This window comes from Citrus clementina, unplaced genomic scaffold (genome assembly GCF_000493195.1).
Source record: "Citrus clementina cultivar Clemenules unplaced genomic scaffold, Citrus_clementina_v1.0 scaffold_3, whole genome shotgun sequence".
NCBI lineage: Eukaryota > Viridiplantae > Streptophyta > Magnoliopsida > Sapindales > Rutaceae > Citrus > Citrus x clementina.
Window position 1 is genome coordinate 48,750,124 of NW_006262339.1, and position 21,287 is coordinate 48,771,410.

The window sequence follows — 21,287 nt, forward strand, 5'->3', positions numbered from 1 at the left end:
CTATATCCCTAAATCTTTTTTTTCCTCATTGGGATTTTTTTTACCATTTTATTTTGATGAGACATTTTGGTCCTAAGAAGTAATTTCCATGAAGGTTATAATTATAAATTTATGAAATGTATTTTAAAAGGATTTTGAAGGGGTGCCAATTATCCAGGTATCCAACTCTTCGTATAAACACTGTTATTAAAACCAAAACAGGCCATTGGGCAATTAACCAGACCAAATTTCAGCCCATATGTGGGGCCCACTTAAAGGCTTCTCTAGAGAGTTCGTAAAGTGCTATCAAACTCAGAAAAGTATGGGGTGTGGCGGGACATCAAGCCCCGTCTGATTTTGTGAACCATCAGTCACACGTGGCTCACGCACCATGCTGATGACTTTTCTTCGCACAAGTCACAACGGTTGCTGTTGTCTCGGTCTTTCTACAAAAAGATAACAAGCCGTGTTGGGCTGAAAGAGCATTGACGAAACGAAACTTACCAAAAAATGCCAAATATTTTGGCTTCAATAAATAAAGAAAATTTAAGAATTTTAAGTAAAAAGTATCCGTTGTGCTAATCACCATTCGTAGAACTCCACGTGTCCATCTGTCACGAAATTTTCCAGAACCGCAAGTGACTCCATCCCGCGCCCTACACCTTCAATATCAAAATAAAACAACCCCTCACCTAAAAAAGCGAGGACGCAATAGTGTCTCTAACGCGTCTGCGAAATTTCCTAAGATTTTCGAGTACTGATTTCGGTACGATTTATATCATCTTTTTTTGGTTGTTCTTTTCTTTAATCTTTGTGAAAAGAGAGGCTATTTTATTTTTCTCTGATTTTTTTTTTATTTATCAAAGACGTAGAAATTAGGTTTAGTTTTAGTTACGGTCTGCCATTAATTCTTTGTTAAGTATTTCGATTTAACCGAATAATCAGTTTTTCGATCCACGATCTATTGTTAAGGTAAGATATTTACCATATTTAATTTATTTTCTTTATTATGTGCATGATTAAGGTCTAGGGTTTGACTTTTGATTGAGAAAAGAGGCATGAATTGAAACAAGAAACTTTATATTCTGCATGATTATGTCCTAGGGTTTTTAAGATCTGAAGTTAATTCCTAATAGTGATGCCATGTTTCTTGTGGAAAGATCTGAATTTTTTTTTTGATCTTTTTGTTGGATTTTTTTTTTCTAAATTGATGCATGTAGTTTAAGGTGGAGAAATGGAAATTATGCAGTGCGTTGACTTCACGTTTACAGTCTTTTGATTTGCTATGACAGTGTATGTGAAATAAACAATTTTTTTACCTTTATGTTTCCTGAATTTGTATTTATTAGAAGCCTAATGTTCCCCTAAATTGCCAAAATATTGTAAGAGTTTAGAAAGAATTTTTTTTATTTAATGTCCCCTTATTATGCATCTAATTTCTTCGACTTTTACTCAGCTACCAACTGGATGGTCGGGGATAAAACTTTTGCCAAATTGATTTTGGCCTTCGTTTCCATATGATAAAGCTCAGAATGATAAATTAAGTTTTATGTTTGACTAGAGCTGTTTAAATACCTGCTAACAAATATGTGTAATAGTAATTTTCTTATTATATTATATTGTGTAACGATCCCCCGCCTCTCCCCCCCCCCCCCCTTTCCCCCAAAAAAAACAAAAGATTATGTTGCGATATGATGTCTGATTGATTTTCTTTCTTTTTACTTCTTTGCAGCAAATCCATCAAAATGAGTCGCCCCCAGGATCCACACCGTCCTTTCTTCCCATTTGGAAATCCTTTTCGGATGATGTCCCCCAAAGGTTCTCGTTTGTCTCCCAAGCTTGTATCTCTGTTGGCTGATTTTGAGGAGACCTTGGCAGAGAGGCTGAGAAAACTTATGCCGAAAGACAAGGATGATATCCTCAACTTATCATGGATGAGACTGGCAATGGAGTCACTTTGTGAGACTCACAATGTCATAAAAGACCTTATAACTGAGTTGGAGCTTCCTGTAAGTGACTGGGATGAGAAATGGATAGACGTGTACTTAGACATCAGTGTAAACTTGCTTGATATATGCATTGCTTTTAGCTCTGTTCTCACGAAGGTCAGCCAAGGCCACCTATTGCTTCAGTGTGTCTTGCACACTTTGGATTCTTCCTCTCCAACACAGTTTGGGCGAGCCTGTTCTTCTCTTGATAACTGGAGGGAGCACATTAGTTCAAAGAACCCCAGAGTTGAGAGCTGTCGTTCAATCTTAGACAATCTGGTAGCTTCTTTGGATTTGCCCAAGGTTAAGAACTCAGCCAAAGGGAAGGTTTTGATGCGCGCAATGTATGGGGTTAAGGTGTTGACTGTATTTGTTTGTAGTATTTTTGCTGCAGCCTTCTCTGGATCAGCCAAGAATTTGTTAGAACTGAACGTTTCTGACACATTACCTTGGGCACCAGCATTTTCTGCCTTGCAAGCTAATGTGAATGCAGAAGTTAGGAACATATTATCCTCTGGAAGAGCTACAGTTTTGAACGAACTAGAGGCTGTTGATGGGAGCGTTAAGAAATTGTATGAGGTGATTCAAAATGAGGTTGACACTGTTGAAGAGGAACTGCTCCAGAAATCTGTTTTGGATTTGGGAAAGAGGGCAGATAACCTTTCTCAAGGGCTAGATCATCTTACAAAGGCAGTGGATGGCTTTTTCAAAATAGTTTTGAGTGGGCGTGATGCTTTGCTTTGTAATCTAAGAGCAACTGGTACTGCCCCTGACATACTAGTAGGGAGGAATGCAGAACCTGTCAGGAGGTGAATATTGATGAATGAACTAAAATTTACTGTATACAAGTGGTGTACGTATGGGGTTTTCTGTTCTCTGATTGATAGAAATATACCAACTAGTATTCTGTGTGGTCTGAGTCGTAAGGTGTGTCGTACTACTATTTCTCCTGTCTGTAAATGTACTTTGTGCTGTTTAATGCCAAGATTATATCACTGGAATTGTACTGTTTGCATAAGTGTTCGTGTTGTCATATCAAGCAGCATTAACTTACAAGATGTGATGATGTGATTCCGACATCTGCAAGAGTGTATGTATTATACACCTGCTTACCGGTAATTCTTTCTGGTTCTTTTCTGGCACTCAACTCAAATTTTGATGAACTAATATACCTATCATTTGAATGTGCTTTGCACTGTGGCTAATCATGCTCTCTCTCTGTCTCATTGGGTGTCATGGCAAAGGAATTTCCTTCTCGGTTTGCAGTACTCCGAGGGGAAGTTTCTCTCTTCGTGGTCTGTTCACATATTGAGTGAGTAGCATCACATTCTTGACTTCCTCCATTGGAAGCTAACATGATGAGGTTGATTCTCTTCATGTTATTGATGTTTTAATGGCTTTGAGAGAAAGTAAGCCACATAGTGGCTTGTTATGCAATGGTTTCGTAAGTTAGCTCTCTTTGAAACTTATTGCAAATTGCTGTGGATGTATACCCAAGACAACCCAACTTTACAAGGCAAGTGTATCATGAATGCGTCACTTTTTTTTTCTTTTAATTTTTAAAACTCACCACCATAATGAAAATGGCGTACGGCTATTGGTTAGGACTGTTGATTATATGGACGTATGAATTAATGGATGTGAGGGTGAAAACCTGCATCGCAAGATAAAGAGTTTTGCGAAAATTTGGCAGCAGCCAAGTTTGCGTTAGTGGAGGTCGAGTTTTTCTTCATTTCAATATTACTGAAATTTAAGCGCTTTGGATGCAGGAAATTAATAAGCCAGGAACTTGCCCAAACTTGGAGGTATTACCCACCATGTTTCATTTCAAAATCATGGATCACAAATTTGTCTCCGGCATGTTATGGTGTGCACTGTGTGAATCTGTTGGGCTTTTTGAGATGCAGTTGTTTGTGTCGCAGATCTGTCTCAACTTGCTTTGCGCTTTGATATTTGTTTTTCGTCAAGCACACACGGCTAAAGCAAACGACATGATATCATTGCAAGAGGTTTTGATTTGGGGACTTGGAAGATGAGACTGTCAGACCTCAAGTTCCCGAAACTGGCTTAATAAACAAACATTTGTGAGTCACTTGCAATACACATGAATTAATCCGATTAGACCATGGGTCGCAAGGTATCTCAAATGAGTTGTGCTTTTAACACCCCTCAAATGTTCTTATGAACCCCCTCCTCCAACTCATAGAAACCGCATGATTCCTAAAAGGCTGGGAACCGCATGATTCGTCTTAAAACACTGTTTATACCCCTGTAGTCGGTAGATGTTCACCTCTTTCACTGAATTTGGCTTCTCTTCTTCTTCATCTTCTTCTTCTTTGTTTTGTTTTAATAAGAGAGAAAATTTACAAAACACTTGCATAAAAAAATATCTTTTGTATTATTAATTAACTGAGCTTTGTCTTTTACACTTGGGTTGGATTTCATTTATTAGAGATATTCTATATTCTCCTGATAACCATGTCTATTTTCGATTTTTTTTTTCTTTTGCATATCTTAGACCATCAAGAAACCTGTGTTTTGTGTTTTTTTTTCAAACCACAGTTAACTTAGCTATGTGGACTTGAAAATTAGGAGGGGAAGAACTAGTTTGTATAAGTAGTAAGAGGCAATGAAGTGCACATAATTGAAGGTTGTTATTTAAAAAAAAAGGAGAAGGAATATACAAAAAGGGCATTTTTGAAATTATAAGTGTTATTAAAACTTTTTTAAAAAAAAATTTTAATGGTGTACTTCTAGAACTGAGTTTTGTAAGAAAAATTTAGGAGTGTCAAAAAAAGCTCGACGCCTCACAAATAACCTAACTGAAATTAAGTTTCAGAAGCCATGGAATCAATAATAGCGGCTTGTTTTATTATATTCTACTAAATTCTAATAAATGTGCCACCTACGGCAGTCAGACTTTTAATTCACTTGACAGCCACCTAATTGATATTGAAACTTGACCCTACCCTATTAAATAAAAATTGGAGTTGACTATAAATTGCAACTGTGCTGTGGAAATTAAAGACAAAATTTCATCATTAAGCATAACTCAACATATAATTAATACTGAAAATTAAAGCTTACAGTAAGCAATATTCGGTGACAATGGGCTTTTAGCCTATTGGCATTTTGAGTGCATGGGCTAATTGAGTTAGGTAAAGGTTAAATTTTTTGATATAGGTGAATTAAATATTTTTTTAATATTATGTGAGAATAAAATTTCAGACCACGTTGTATTGTAATGGTTTCTTTAAATTATTGATGGCAAATATTAATAAAATTTTAATTCTAATATACCGGTGTGTGTATATATATATATATATATATATATTACGTGGTAAATTCGTTTAGAAGACTTAAAATTCAAAAAAAAAAAAAAAAAAGGGGAAAGTCTAATTAATTTTAATCCAAAAGTTGAATTAAATTAGTTCACGGATTACCAGGCTTTTCCAGTTCAAAAGTTTGCGAGTTCACACACTCAAAAGAAAATATGTCAAAGCCCTTTCCACCTACCGACACGCCCTCCTAAAATTTAGTAGCTCTTTCCTCGAAATTGGTTCTCCTTCTCGTTCCAATTTTCAGGAAAAATCCTTGTCGGGTTCGGATTCGGATACCGTATTCGGGGCCAACAGAATCATGTCAGGAGAGTCGAGCTCCGGTTCGGGTGATCATACTATTGTCAAAGGAGTTCCGACTCATGGGGGACGTTACGTGCAGTATAATGTGTACGGTAACCTTTTCGAAGTTTCTAGAAAGTATGTCCCTCCTATACGCCCCGTTGGCAGAGGCGCTTATGGTATTGTGTGGTAAGATTTCCATATTAAGACTCATTAATCTTGAAGATCGTATTGACTTTGACCTGAATTTCTTATTTCATTGTGATTATTATTTTTAGTAGCTCGATCTAGCATGTTACTTGTGTTCTTGTGACCTGAGACTGAGAGTAATGTTTTGTGTGTGCGCGCCTTTTTGTTTGGGTGAAAATTTGGGAGAAATTATGGGGATTTCTGTTTTTTCTTCAGTTTCGGTTTTGTCATAGTCAGTTGTTTTCAACCGGTATTATTATTGTTAGTATGAGTGAATCTAAAGTTTAAATCTTCAGTAGGACTGGCCCTTGGTAGTTGGTAGTATTTGTATACTGTATTAGTAGTGAAGAGCTCATACATGATCATATTAATAGTTGGCGTTAGATTTCAGGTCAACTGTGTATGACTGCACAGTCGGATGTAGTTGAAGGTGTTGGATTTAATAATTGCCCAAAATCTTAATGCTGGGACACGGAGAGTGTGTGTCTGTTTTGATAGATGATCATCTCCGGGTAGATTGTTAGTGTGGTTGGTTCAATTTGAATTAAAAATTAGTTTTCATCCATTTGTGATGATGTGCTAGTTGAGGAGATTAATAAATGTTATGCATTCTGTTTGGTTGACTTGATTCTCTTTGTCACCAACTATGTGAAGGAAAATGTGATTTTTTCATTTCCTTCAGTGCTGCTATGAATTCGGAGACTCGGGAAGAGGTTGCCATTAAGAAAATTGGCAATGCATTTGATAATAGAATTGATGCCAAGAGGACTTTGCGAGAAATTAAGCTGCTTCGTCACATGGATCATGAAAATGTAAGTTCAGTGAGGTTTCTAATTTTTTTTATCTTTGCAATTTTCAGTTGAGCTATGTCACTAGGATAAATGGCTTGCTTTGCCCCCATGGTATGTTCCACGTTTACTGTCTCTTGCTGTGAGTTCGATTGATAAGAGAGTCTGAGTAAATTCTAGAAGTTGTTATGTGCATCATTTCAACAGCATAGTCCTCTTAGTTAATTGCCCGTTGTTTCAGTACAGCAATCCACATTCTTCACTTAGACTTGGTTGTGCTGGTTTGCCATTTGTTCATGCATGAAATTCTGGTGCTGGTGGATTTCTAGTTTGGTGGGTTAGGCTTACTGCTTTCTCTTTATCTACTGCAGATTATTGCCATCAAAGACATCATACGACCACCACAGAGGGAGACCTTCAATGATGTATACATAGTTTATGAATTGATGGACACTGATCTCCATCAAATCATCCGTTCCCATCAAGATCTGACAGATGATCATTGTCGGGTTGGCATCATGCACTTTTTAATGTGGCTTATAAGATTTTGTTTTTATCTATGCAATTAAACATTGGTTAGTTGATTACTGATGCAATTTCACACCCCCCCCCCCCACCCCCCCCAAAAAATAGTTGACATCTTCTGTACTCCAGGGTTATGTTGCTTATTCTGATGATCATCCCTTTTGGAGTTTGATAGTTTGATCATACTCTTAAATGCCAACCTTTATGTCTTTTGGTGGCAAAAAATCTCAACCTGATTGACAGTTTTAAAATAATGATTTGTAGACACGATATTGTTTTAGTTCTCCTTCTGTGGAGAAAAATATTGTTTATTGTGATTATTCGTGGTCCTTTTGATATCAGTGGTGTACAGGGTCTCAGTACTATTTGTGGGTTTATGATAGTGAAAAACAGCAAACTTTTATGAAATAAGTGCAGGATGACATAAGGTGTTTTCGTAGTTATACTATTTCTGTATCAGAATTAAGAAGGTAGAAACCAGAGCTCTTTTTGATCTTTTAGTGCCACTCTTGCAGTACTTCTTGTATCAGTTGTTACGAGGGTTGAAATATGTACACTCAGCAAACGTTTTGCATCGTGATTTGAAGCCTAGCAATTTGCTCCTTAATGCCAATTGTGATCTTAAAATTGGAGACTTTGGGCTTGCAAGGACAACATCAGAAACAGATTTCATGACTGAGTATGTTGTTACTCGTTGGTACCGGGCACCCGAACTGCTTCTTAACTGTTCAGAGTATACAGCAGCAATTGATATCTGGTCAGTTGGTTGCATACTTGGTGAAATTATGACCAGACAACCCCTGTTCCCTGGAAAAGATTATGTCCATCAACTGAGGCTGATCACAGAGGTATGATTAGTATTTGCATAGCAAAACTATGGTGTAGCACTGTAGTCAGTAATGTTTCTGTCTGCTTGTGTTGCAGCACATTTTTCTTATCTTTATGAAAAAATTCTTTCTTTCCTCTGTCTATGTAGATATTAATACTTGGAGGTTCTGTTTCTTTTCAAATTCTAAACCAACTATGCATAAGATTACTTGTTAATGGTTTTCCTTATGTTTTTGAATAGCTTATAGGTTCACCTGATGAAACCAGCCTTGGGTTTCTACGAAGTGATAATGCCAGAAGATATGTTAGAATGCTTCCACAATTCCCGAAGCAAAATTTCTCTGCTAGATTTCCAAACAAATCTCCTGGTGCTGTTGATTTGCTGGAGAAGATGCTTGTCTTTGATCCAAACAGGCGCATTACAGGTATAATAAGGATTGGTGATAATCCAAGATAACTACAAGCCATTCCTGCTTCTACCAATTGTTTAAAAAATTAGTACTATGAGTATCATAATTTACAACTTACATTATGAATCAATTTTCTTTCCCTTTTCCTTCCAATAATGATTCTTTTTCTCCATATGGTTTGCAGTTGATGAGGCTCTGTGCCACCCATATTTGGCACCCCTTCATGATATCAATGAGGAGCCTGTTTGCCCAAGACCATTCAGTTTTGATTTTGAGCATCCATCATTTACTGAAGAAAACATTAAGGAGCTCATCTATAGGGAATCTGTAAAATTCAACCCAGATCCAACTCATTGAGGTTGACGTGATAATGTGTTGTTCATGAAATGTATCTCATGGTTCTGATTTGCAACAAGACTATATTTGACCATTGGGTCCTCCAATATTAAATCAGTACAAAAGTTCAACAGAGATTGAGATTCAATTAAAAATCTTATGAGTATTCATTCGTAGTTCATCTGGCAACCTAGCGTGTAATATATCATTGTTACATAAGTAGCTGAAGCAGAATAAGCTCCCTTCTTAGATGCAGGTTCTTTTATTCTGTGTAGATAAAGGAGCTGAGGTTAGTTGTGTTTATAACCTGTGTTTATTGATGATGCGGTTTTCCCTCTCTTATCTCTGGTTGCGGCATTGTTTAAGTTTTAGCAGAACTGAGGAATTATACAGGGATAAGGATTGTGTTCTTGTGTTGATTAATTGCATATAGTATGTGACTTTTGAAGCAGGTATCACATTCCAGGTTACTTTAATGAAGTAGTTGACTTCTTGTTGCCCATACGACAGATTTTCATTTTCTAGAAAACGTGAATTGCTCATTTCTCATCTACCTGGCAAGTTACACTTCCATCCACAGGAATTTGTACAAGCAACCAGAGATATAGTTCTCACCAACTTAGAAAGAAAGGTAGATGCATTCAGCTTAATCAAAATTTTGCATGCATTTGAGGATGAACTATCCGAACAAATAATGACTAAGGCTAAGGCTCTCTTTGATACAGTTTATTAAATAGAGTTTATAACAGTATGGCTTATAGGAGGAGAGTTTATACCAATAGAACTTTTGAACAAAAAGTCATTAGGTGTTTAATTGTCAATTAAAAATTTTTTTAAAAAAAATTATTAAACTGTTTGATTGTGTAAAATTAAAAGTGCTTTTGTGTAATTAAATTACTAAAAAAGATATGTATTTATAATTATATAACATGTAACAAAATGCATTATCCAAGCTATCAATTAATAAAAAAAAAATAGTTTAATTATTTCTTTAATTTTAAAATTAAAAATTACATCATTGATGTATTATCCCAAACAAATAAAACTATCAAAATTACTTGGTATGCTCCTCACAAAAAACGTTAGCTATGACTATGATTGCTCTCTCAAGTGTTGGGTATGTACAGAGATTGCAAAATTAAAATGCTCGCTACTTTTTAAAAAAAAAAAAAGAGAAAAAATGAAGTGCCGACTACAATTTTTCGTTGGATAAATTTTATACAAAATACGATATTATGTAATTAATAAAATATGTCAAGAATATTTTAGATATTATTTATGTTTTGGAAAAACTCTCTACCCTCTACTCTCAAAAACTGCTGGTAGAGGTAAATTAGCTTATTTAAGTTTTAAAAAAAACTTTAATAAAAAAATAACCAAACACCATAAAAAATTTTAAAAAATTATAAAATTAAATAAACACTTATGCCTTAAACAGGCACTAAAGTATTAAACTTAAAACTGTTGTAGCATAGCGTAGAGAAACAGAAGCTGTTGTCCTGCTTATACTAGCAAAGGAAATTCACAAATAATTAATTCTGTAAGTACACTTTTTCATCTCCACCATATCAATTGGTAGACTCTCAGTCGGGAAGTCACAGGCTCTTATTTTCTCAGGTCCTTGATCAGGTAACAATTCACAGGGTGGAGGAGTCACGCCACTGGTCATCCCTCCAATATCAGCACAAGTCCACGGTACTTTCTTATGCTTGGCCGCCATTCCAATTGTCGCATTAGCAATGCAAATACCTGTAAATGGGTCACCGGAAATTCCCTCTAATCTAGCAGCCATGGACACATTATCCGCCACAATGTCCCTATAATTAATTCCTTGAATCACGGGCAGAGCCTTTGGATCATAGTGATTATCGGCATGCGATCCATAATTGCCAGTCATCCAAAAGGCCCATTTCATTGTGTGCATGGTCATTCCTCTTACGTAAATGTCTTTAACATACCCTCCTCTGCCTACGGCAGTTTTGATTCTAACTCCAGATTCAGTATTGATGGCTTTGATGTCTTCAGCTCTGACGTCTTGAATCCCACCTGACATCTCGCTGCCTAATGCGATGGTGGCACTGTACGGTGAAATGCATGTCAGCCGTCTGATGACTAGTTGTTTTGTGGGCATTCCATATGCAATTCCATACTCGTCCCATCCGCTTTTTACTGCCACACAATCATCTCCAGAGACTATGTAGCAGTCTTCAATTCTAGTATTGGTGCAAGAATCTTATTTCAAAGGGGGAAAAATAAATTAGTGACTTGATACGTGTAAATAAATTAAGAGTTTAAGCCCATTCCTCAACAATTTGACGTGGCTTTAAGAGTTGAACAAAACACAAACCTGGGTTGATTCCATCTGTGTTTGGAGATGTAACAGGGGCAATGATGGTAATCCCTTGCACGAGAATATTACTGCAATTCATTTTAAAAAAATAATTTTATCATAAATAATTCCGACTGACCTATTAATTAATAAATGACCCATGAAATGCAATGTTACATTAATTAGCAGACATTGACCGTGTATAATTAACCAACTACAAAAGCATTGTAGAGGTTTAATTTTTTTCTCAATTATGAGTGAAGACAGTTTTGAAAAATTAGTGAAATAAATGTCCCTCGAATATTTGAAAAATAAAAATTTGACCAAATTTAATATAAATTAGTTTCAATAACTATTTAATTATAAATATCAATAATATTCTCATAGTTGTAATTAGAGTAATATTCTCATGTAATTCAAAAAAAAAAAAAAATTAACCATACTGCAACAAGTGTTATTATATCTAGGCTACATGTAAAGGTACCTGCTGTAAACAGGATGAACATTCCATGATGGTGAATTCAGCAGCGTTAGACTTGAGATTTGGATATTGTCAGTGTACATGAATTCAATCAGGTAAGGCCGAGTGTATTTTAGCTTGCCCTTGTGGAATTGCTGCCACCAAAGTGCACCCTGACCGTCGATCGTGCCATTGTCCCCTGATAGCAAATAGGTTCCACCCATTTTACTTGTAAGAACTGAGATTAACATGAAATCTGATCTAAATAATACTCGATAAAGTTTCATAATTACCTGTAACAATGACATCAGTCAGATTGGTTCCAAATATGAGACTCGTGTACCTTCCAGCAGCTGCATCCCTTCCTCGACCGTAGGAAGGCAGAGGCTTGATCACGGGCCATTCGTTCAAATCCTAATAATAAAACCAGTGAATAATTTGCCGTTAATGAGAGAATAAGTAATCAACACTCACATCACATGATTATCAGAAGAATAATTAGCAAAACCTGAGAAGCTAGAAGAAAAGCATCTTTGTGGAGATAAAGAGTGAAGTGACTGATGAGGTTAAAGCTACCGGTGAGCCATTTCCCAGCAGGAACATACAGCTGAGCTCCACCATCAGAAGAGTACTGACTCAGTTGATTGATAGCGTCCTTGAAAGCCTTTGTATTCGATGTCTTGCCATCACCAACTCCTCCAAAATCAGTAATTGATGCACTGTGTGCTCTACAGCTTATAGCATTGTACTCAAATGAGTCTAGTCTCCTTGCCTTTCTGCTCTCAGCTCCTCTTTGGCTCAGTAATGCCACCACTATGAGAAGTGGCACTAACTTAGTCACCTGTAAATTAAACAAGAATAGGAAAAAATATATATATTATTACAAGCTCTGAGGGCCAATAGTTGGTTAATTGAGTTAGTGCATTTACTTGACTTCTCAGGCGGCTCATCCGCGACAGCTCCATTGTTGTGATAAGGTAGGTGATCTTAGAATGTTGTTTTGTGGTGTTGCTGAGACAAATGGGGTGCGTGCGTGTATATATATATATAGCTATAGCTATAGGCTAGGACGAATTTGCATTGTTGAAATTGGCTTCACTTTTTAAACTTCTTTTGTCCTTCTTTGAAGCCAAGTAATGGCTTTCGCTCAATCAATCATAATGAAATTTAAGAAAATACTTGTACATGTGGAGTGTTAGTGTATGTTAACTTTTTCTGAAAATATAAATTTATGGGGTAAGTTCAATAAGCAAAGCATTATTGACTTACTGTGACAAATTCTTTAGGAAAAGTAGTTTTTGAAGCAACAGAGCACCAACGTGGGAATCTACGACGGGGGCACTGAGAAATGTTGGCTCGTGAGTTGGTGGTGGGTGGTTTCATTTTGTCCTATTGCCTTAGAAAGTAGCTGATGGGCCCATCGCATTCACTTTCACTCTCTTGGAGTTTGCATTTTTATCACATCTCGTGAGCTTGCGGCACTAACCCCACTATTGCCTTTGCCGACCCACTTCGACTATTCTCTTCACGGGTTTGATTTTGATAATACTGGTGGGGCCTCCCGTGAGCCTTTTTATCAAATATCAATGATTCAATTCTCATCATATCTTGATCTGCTACCGCTGCCATTCTTTAAGAGGGAATATTTTACCAAGCAGAAAATGAAAAGCGAAGAGAATGGATAATTTATTCAACATAACCGATCAGGTTAACGATGATGAATCATGGTTGGCCATACGATTTGGATCAGACGGTCCGAGTTGACTTCATCCAATCGATGAGGCCTGAGATCACCCACGAATTCACGAGAAAGTGCGGTGCATGTCACATGCGCCCCATTCTTGTTTACCAATATTACTAGCTATGGGATTTGTCTCATTAGAGAAAAAGGCTTTTTTGCGGTTGCATTCTGATTTTACAATTTTAGTCGCGGATGTTATCATTTTCCTTCTCATCTTATTCTTTTTTAACGTATAACTCTGGCAATAAAATTTGTTTGATAATTATTGTTTTCACTTAATATTTTATTATTTTTACTACCAAACGGTTAAAATAATAAAATCCATCTTATGCCCTAAACTATGTAAATACAAGTTAATCATCTAAAATAAAAAAAAATACAAAATTAGTTATATACAAAGTGATAATGATTTTATTAATTAATTATTTTTTTATATCTAAAATTGTCAATTGATAAAATTACAAATGTTATAATATTTTTTTTTTTACTTAATAGACTGAAATTTTAAAAATACTTCTATGAAATTAGTAATTTTTTTAACACAATTAATGATTTTATTTTAAAATAATAAAAATTGAAAAATTAAGTGAGAAGAATTATTGTCAGAAAACTGTGATTAAAAAAAATTATATGATAAAATGATTGCATCGCTTTTGGGTTTGGGATGGAATTAAACGTTTTTGGTATTGCAATAACTAACTAGTAGAAGTTAAACACCCATTAACCAAAAGGAATAAAAGATTACGAGCAAGGCTCCATTGGACTGCTGACTCAGTTTGGGTTTGTGAAGAAAAGATTTATGGATCAAGTTACATTATCCTAACAAGCCCATCTTCAACTTACTTTGATTTTATTTTCCAACAACTCGCATTCGTATTTTTGATTTACTCGTCACTTCTTATCTAACCAATTAATTCTCACAAATTCAGAATAATTTATTATTCTTTTCATAGTTCTTACATATTAAACATTTCTTTACTTAAAGACTGCTTGAAAATTTTAATTTAAAATATGTTTAATTTAAGACAATGAGAAAATAACAAAATATTACTTCAAGTTTCAACAGTGACAAAATAAATAAAACTAGAAAGACAAACCTATCACTAGTATTGGGTCGGCCTGCATTAAATAAATAAATTAACAAACCAATCTATCCTTATCATTTCTAGAAAAATAAATAAATAAAGAAATAAACGATCACCAGAAGTCCAGAACAAAAAAAAAAAAGGACCTGCCTATGGTACAGGTTCTGTACCTAACATCTCCCGTCATCCCACCGTCCCATTTTCTATGGTTTAATTGCTCACTCCACATCCAACGGCTGATGCTGCAGTCTGTAGCTTACAGATTCTGTAAGCTAGTCGAGTCCAAAAAAAAAAGGACCAGAATTTCCAAAAGAAAACCTATCACTAGTATTGGGTCGGCAACTGGCCTAGCTAGCCATTCCAGAAAGTAGAAACGTCGACTATGATGTGTGCCATTAATAATTATGAAAACTCCTGCACAATGCCCAAGAACTTTTATTATTAATTCTAATTAATTATTTTCAGCTACAATACAACCCTTTCATTGGTTTTATGTCACCTTAGATGAATTGACAGAACTAAATAACAAATGTGGTATTATTATGGATGCTTACGATCGAGTAGTAAGAATATATATTTGTTCAAAAGATTGTATGTTGAGCAAATAGCTAGCAAAGATGATTATTGATTTTGGGTGCTTTCATATCATTGATGAAGCTATGTGTTATAATTTTCAATGTAGCTAGCTAGCTTTCACCTTCTTCTGTCATATAATCGAAAATGGCGAGAGCACTTCATGTAGTGTGGTTTTACTTCTACAAGCTAGCTGCATTTGTTTTGCAAATGAAAGCCTGACCTGAGTGCCGGAGACTGAGTGGATTCATTTTCCATCTTCGTTAGCTTTTCGAATATTGTTCGAATTAGCGACTGGCAGCATTTGATATTCATTAAGCACAATGGCTTTTAGCTTGTAATTGTGTATGAATGTACGGAATCTGAGATAATTAACGGATCTTCAAAAGGATCGCTCAATTCTCCATGCATGCATGTGCGACTTTGGCTATACGCAGCTGCCCTGCCCTGAATACATACGAAGCTGAGAGAGAATTCTTGAATTTACATGAAAATACATTAATTTGTCGTTGAAGCATGCAAACAACCTTCGTGTAGCAGAATAAAAAGTTCATCCTCCCGGTGGGCATAATCTGTCTCGAAAACTGTTTCCAATCTCTTGTAGTAGGAAATAGAGAACTCGTTGCTAAAGATCCACCATTATTTGAACTTTTTCTTCTGTGTCGTTCAAGATAATAATCGATCGATTTTCAGGTGGATTCAAAATTTAACTTTTTATTTTTACTTGTTTTTTAATGTCATGGTACAATTGAATTTTTTTTCCCCCCAAATATCAAAGTAATGGAATCAGCAAGTTAGCTTTTTAGACACCAATCACCATCATCACATAACATATCTGCATCCCACAGTTCCAAATTATACAATCTCGTACTCATGGAGCCGGCTAAGTTACGTTAAACGTAACTTACGCCAGGCACAGCAACAGTGACGAGTCCCATCACTAGCACTGTTGCTGTATCTGGCGTAAGTTACGTTTAACGTAACTTAGCCAAAGCCCGTACTTATATTTTTTTGTTGTTGAAGCCATTCTTTTGTCAGTTTGTGGCTGCAAGATGTGACGCCAATGAAGTCTAGCATGGGGCTAAGGACCAGTTTGAGATTATTGCTGTTTATAAAACAATTCACCTTGACTGAAATGGATAAATTAATGATGGACAAAAAATAAAAAATGAAAAATTATCCAATTTTTCTTGACCCTGACGAAAAATTAAGTGGCAATCATGCACCTCGCGTGTGATGTCAGACTGCCAAATGCCAATCCTGCACCTCGCGTTTTTAAATTTCGGGCACTGCAGCACGGCTCTTATTAGCGGCTTTTATGTTGTTTTTTAGTTGGATGTTGGCTAATGATTTCGTGCAATATTGTCACCTATGATGGAAAAGTGTTCAAAAAAATCATAATAAAACAAATAAATAAATAAATAAACTTTCGGTGAGGACTCGAATGATGTGTACGTAGCAATAACCGCGCATATCATGTATCAATCTTTTATATAATTCAAAATATTTTAATGGGTCATTTTTTAAAACTTCCCCTGAAGTTTGGGTTTGTTATAAGTAGATGGCGAGAATTGATTTATTTATAAAAAACTCCCTACCGTCAGTTAAATTTAACATTGACCGTTAGTTGACCGTGCAAAGATAATATTACCCTTAACAATAGTTTGTAAACGAAAATAACTAAAAAAAAACTAAAATTATTGGTGCAAAAAGCACAAACCCTATTTTTTGATAATTTTATCCTTGTCAATTCTAAAAATTTACAATATCATAGTTAAAGATTATGACTATTTCATTTTTAAATTTTTAATTTTATCTTTCTTGTAGGAATTTTAAGGAAATATCAATAATTTAAAGAGGATTTTTTAATTTTTTAATTTTAACTTTTTTATAGAAACTTTAAGAAAATATCAATAATTTAAAAAGTGTAAAATAGCTAATAATTTTGGTTTTTTTTTTAGTTATTTTCGTTTATAAACTATTGTTAAGGGTAATATTGTCTTTGCACGGTCAACTAACGGTCAATGTTAAACTTAACTGACGGTAGGAGATTTTTTACAAATAAATCAATTCTCGCCATCTACTTGCAACAAGCCCAAACCTCAGGGGAGGTTTTTAAAAATTACCCATATTTTAATGCATACTTTCTTGCAACTTGTAATTAAGTAAAATATATATATATATATATATATTAACCACAGAATATTTTGTAGAGGGCTCAAATTGTGTGGGAGTCACATTTGAGTCTGTACCACAACAAAGATAATTAAATAAAATATTTTAATAGCATGCTTTCTTGGAACTTGTAATTAAATAGCTCTCGAGTGAGTATACGAAGAAATTCTCAGGCTCACCTGAAGCATTTGATCGGAAATGGCGAGAAAACTACACGTAGTGATGCTTCCATGGTCAGCCTTCGGTCACCTGATGCCTTTCTTTCAACTCTCCATAGCCTTGGCAAAATCAGGAGTCAAAGTCTCCTTCATATCAACCCCAAAAAACATTCAAAGACTCCCAAAACCCGCTCCAGAGTCAGAAGTAGCTGCCCTAATCAACTTTGTTGAGTTTCCATTACCAGCTTCCGCTGCCTTGGACGACAAATTACTCTTGCCTGAAGGCGCCGAGGCTACGGTGGACATTCCATCTGAAAACATTCAGTATCTAAAGATAGCATATGATCTCCTGCAACATCCTTTCAAACAGTTTGTTGCTCAACAGTCCGTAGATTGGATCATCGTTGATGTTATGAGTCATTGGGCGGGGAAGATTGCACAAGAATATCATGTCCCTCTCTTGCTGTTTTCTGCCTATTCAGCGGCTGCATTTCAATTTATAGCGAATCCAGAATGCTTGGTTGGCGATGGTCAGAAAAGAGTTAGGCCATCCGCTGAGAGCTTGACGGCAGTTCCAGAGTGGGTGGACTTTCCATCTTCCGTAGCTTTACGGACGTTCGACGCAATCGGGATGCATCATGGTTTCTATGGAATGAATGCCTCCGGGATAACAGATGCTCACAGGACCGCCGAAATTCTCCATTCATGTCAAGCTATGGCTATACGCAGTTGCCCTGAATTTGAAGGTGAATACTTGAATTTACTTGAAAAGCTTACTGGGAAGCCAGTAATTCCAGTGGGGTTGCTCACACCGGAACCGAATTCTGCAAAAGGAAGAGATCATCAGATTAGTAAGATATTTCAATGGCTTGATGAGCAGAAGCCTAGATCGGTTGTGTTTGTTGGGTTTGGAAGTGAGTGTAAGCTCAGTAAAGATCAAGTTTATGAGATTGCGTACGGGCTTGAGCTATCTGGATTGCCATTCTTGTGGGCACTGAGGAAACCCGAATGGGCTACCGATGATGTTGATGCTTTGCCGCTGGGTTTTGCCGACACAATTCGCGGCAAAGGAATTGTGTCCATCGGATGGGCACCGCAATTGGAAATTTTGGCACATCCATCAATCGGGACCTCATTGTTTCACGCTGGTTGGGGTTCGGTGATAGAAACTTTGCAATTTGGACATTCTCTTGTTGTGTTACCACTCATTATTGATCAGCCTCTGAATGCAAGGCTTCTGGTTGACAAGGATTTGGCTGTGCAAGTAGAAAGGAAAGATGATGGGAGTTTTACAAGAGATGGGATAGCCAAGGCTCTGAGACTGGCCACGGTGTCTGAGGAAGGTGAGAAACTAAGAGTACGAGCTAGAGAAGCCGCTAATACTTTCAACGATAAGAAGCTGCATGATGATTACTCTGTTAGATTTGTCGAGTACCTCAAAATCAACGTGGCTACAAAATAATAAGGATTATGGTCCTTGTGCATCATTTTTATTCAATGTTTATTTTGCTTCGCTTTTCTTTGTCAAATTAAAAATTAATAATAAGGATATTTCTTTATATGATCGGCCCTCCCAACCACCGCTGATGTGGACTTTTCTTTATTCAATGTTTTTAAATTTATGATTCTATTTTTTGAATTCAGAAAATATTAAATACGTGTTCGGTAGATTGTTTTTTAAAATATTTTTAAAAATATAAAATTCATTCTATACTTTTAACAAAGGAAATAAGAAAATATTTTTTTCTTATTTTCCTTACTTTTCATTTTCCAACACAATATTAAGTTTCAAAATGACCAATTTTCTTTCACCATCTCACAAAATAATAATAATAATAATAAACAAAATTATTATTATTATTATTATTATCCAAAAAATAATTTCGCTCACAATAATCTTTTCTTTTTATATACATTATAACATTTATATTTTTATATATTAATTAAATATGTAGAGTTTATCATTTTTCTTTAAACAAAAAAATTAACAAGATCACCTAATTTATTCTTAAAATTAAAATAATCAAACTAATTAAATTATAAAAATGATTATTCATTACTTAATTTTAAGTTTATAGAAATTATTCCAATAATAATTCTTTAAAATATTCCTAACGAACATGTTTTACTTTTTTTTTTCATTTTCAAGATTATTTTTTTGAAAACGATACCGAACACGTTTTTAAATTATAAAATAAATTTAAAAATAATATTTTTATTCTCGTTTTTGTTTCATAAAAACAACATTTGGAAAATAATACCGAATAGAGCCTCCCTTATTGTTGTTGACTTGCAATTTGTAGATCAAACTCAAAGCAATGAAATTCTTCCTAATTATTAACAATGGCGTTTCCGTCACCCTATCTTCGGTTCCGAGGTATTTTGTATGGTGACAACGCATGAACGTCCAATTCTGGCACATAGAAATTGCACATGGACACTGCAATTATCTGAAAAAAGAAAAAAAAAATATATTCTTACCAGTTTTGCTACTTAATGCCATCCCCATAATATACATCGGTCTCAAGAAAATTGAACGCAAAAACATGTTAAGGACAAAAATGCAATAATTTTGTCTCTACTATATCTGACAATCAAATAGCGTATCACATGAGTTTCTAGAAAAGTTATTAGTACTATTGTTTCTTTAATTGTGTTCTTTTAAATGTGACATTAACCTACAGAAGGAGCAGAAAAGAAAAAGAAGATAAGTATTCCATAGGAGATGGTAATATTAACTAGGAGAAATACTAGTGTTAATTTTATGAAAAATGATTGAGAACTAAATACTGATAAAATCTTGACAAAACACATTTGAAACACAAAGTCCTTTTGGGTAAATTAAAAAAATAATTAAACTTTATGTACTTATAATTTATATCCTATTTTAATAAGTCCCCAACTTAAATTTATGTCTTTATTATTTTATCTTAATATTATTTTATCTTAATATTTATATTTTGTTATTGTAGGCATATTTTAAGAACCAAGAAGAAATCAGTTGCGCTATGGGGAATAAATTTACACAAGATTAATAATTTAAAATATAAAAATTGAGATGCCAATTTAACTAACAAGTGGAAGACAAAAGGAACCATATTGTTTTGAATTAAATTAATTGAATTTGGTGGGCTTGACGTGCATGCATGGGCTTAAAGTTAGTGGCTTAGCTTGGCTTTCTTTTAATCCTTTTAGGCCACATTTGGAAGATAAGATTGAATTTGATTAACTTTTAGAATTAAATTGAATTATATTAGATTGGATTAAATATGATAATATCTTTTGTTTGGTACAATTTAGATAGGATTAAGTTAATTTAATTTAATAAATCTAAATTACTATTTAAATAATATAATATTTTTAAATTATATTGATAATTATTGACTTTAATAGCTAATATTCAATACTACTAGAAAGAAATAGTTGATTATTTTTATGTTTAATACTCAATACTAGTTTAGATAAATTAATGAATAAAATTTTGATATTCTATATAAAATAAAATTGTAGGTTAAAGAAATTAAGAAATTAACTTATATGTTTAATCTTTACTAAAATACTAGGTTAAATGGAAAATAAAAGAGTGATAAAGAAGATACAAAATCTTCATTTAATTTTATCCTAACTAAACCCATATAAATATAAGGACTAATAAGCCCAATTGTTTTGGACTAAATTTTGGTCTATCCTATTAGTCAATGGCAACCAAACATACCTTAAATCAAACTATTTTATTAATCCCAAAATCCAATCCAATCCTGCTATTTATCCAAGCTCTCAAACATAAGCTTAAGGATTTAGAGGCCTGGCTTGGCTTTGTTTTAATCATTTTGATTTAGAGGCCGAGCATTATTATATAAAGAAGAGAAAACGAGAGGATAATTAAAATGAGAAGCAATTGCTACACGAGGAGAGTCCGAGAGCAAGGAAAGCTGATTGAAGACATAACAGACTTTTTCTTTGGTATTTTTAATTTATTACTTTCATAATTGAGTGTTCATTATTCTGCTTAATATTTTTTAATATTTGGCCAATATTTGAATGATTTGAGATACATAATGAGACCAAAATGAGATTTATGTGTTTTTACTCTATGTAATGGA

At 34.7% G+C, this 21,287-nt stretch overlaps 4 protein-coding genes across 5 annotated transcripts; 3 read left to right on the plus strand and 1 right to left on the minus strand.

The window, feature by feature from the left end:
- The first annotated feature begins 654 nt into the window (after positions 1-654).
- LOC18046631 (protein BPS1, chloroplastic) lies at positions 655-2,985 on the plus strand. Of its 2 annotated transcripts, none has more exons than XM_006444909.2 (2): positions 655-745; positions 1,712-2,985. In XM_006444909.2, exon 2 carries the CDS (start codon positions 1,725-1,727, stop codon positions 2,778-2,780), a length of 1,056 nt encoding a protein of 351 aa, XP_006444972.1. In that variant the 5' UTR covers positions 655-745; positions 1,712-1,724; the 3' UTR covers positions 2,781-2,985. The 2 variants fall into 2 exon arrangements, with proteins under 2 accessions (XP_006444972.1, XP_006444973.1); XM_006444910.2 differs by having other exon boundaries at positions 657-951.
- A 2,429-nt stretch (positions 2,986-5,414) lies between these two features.
- On the plus strand, positions 5,415-8,818 carry LOC18046632 (mitogen-activated protein kinase homolog MMK2). Its single transcript, XM_006444913.2, has 6 exons — positions 5,415-5,776; positions 6,459-6,588; positions 6,936-7,073; positions 7,605-7,937; positions 8,159-8,342; positions 8,512-8,818. Exons 1-6 carry the CDS (start codon positions 5,607-5,609, stop codon positions 8,682-8,684), a joined length of 1,128 nt encoding a protein of 375 aa, XP_006444976.1. The 5' UTR covers positions 5,415-5,606; the 3' UTR covers positions 8,685-8,818.
- Positions 8,819-10,113: 1,295 nt separating this feature from the next.
- Positions 10,114-12,654, minus strand: LOC18047316 (probable polygalacturonase). The gene is made up of 6 exons (XM_024189915.1): positions 12,382-12,654; positions 11,961-12,293; positions 11,746-11,866; positions 11,477-11,651; positions 11,011-11,081; positions 10,114-10,895 (listed from the first exon to the last, which is right to left on the minus strand). The coding sequence occupies exons 1-6, from the start codon at positions 12,415-12,417 to the stop codon at positions 10,186-10,188; spliced, it is 1,446 nt and encodes a 481-aa protein (XP_024045683.1). The 5' UTR covers positions 12,418-12,654; the 3' UTR covers positions 10,114-10,185.
- A 4,557-nt stretch (positions 12,655-17,211) lies between these two features.
- On the plus strand, positions 17,212-18,646 carry LOC18047317 (putative UDP-rhamnose:rhamnosyltransferase 1). Its single transcript, XM_006444917.2, has one exon. The coding sequence runs from the start codon at positions 17,225-17,227 to the stop codon at positions 18,644-18,646; it is 1,422 nt and encodes a 473-aa protein (XP_006444980.1). The 5' UTR covers positions 17,212-17,224.
- The last annotated feature ends 2,641 nt before the right edge of the window (positions 18,647-21,287 follow it).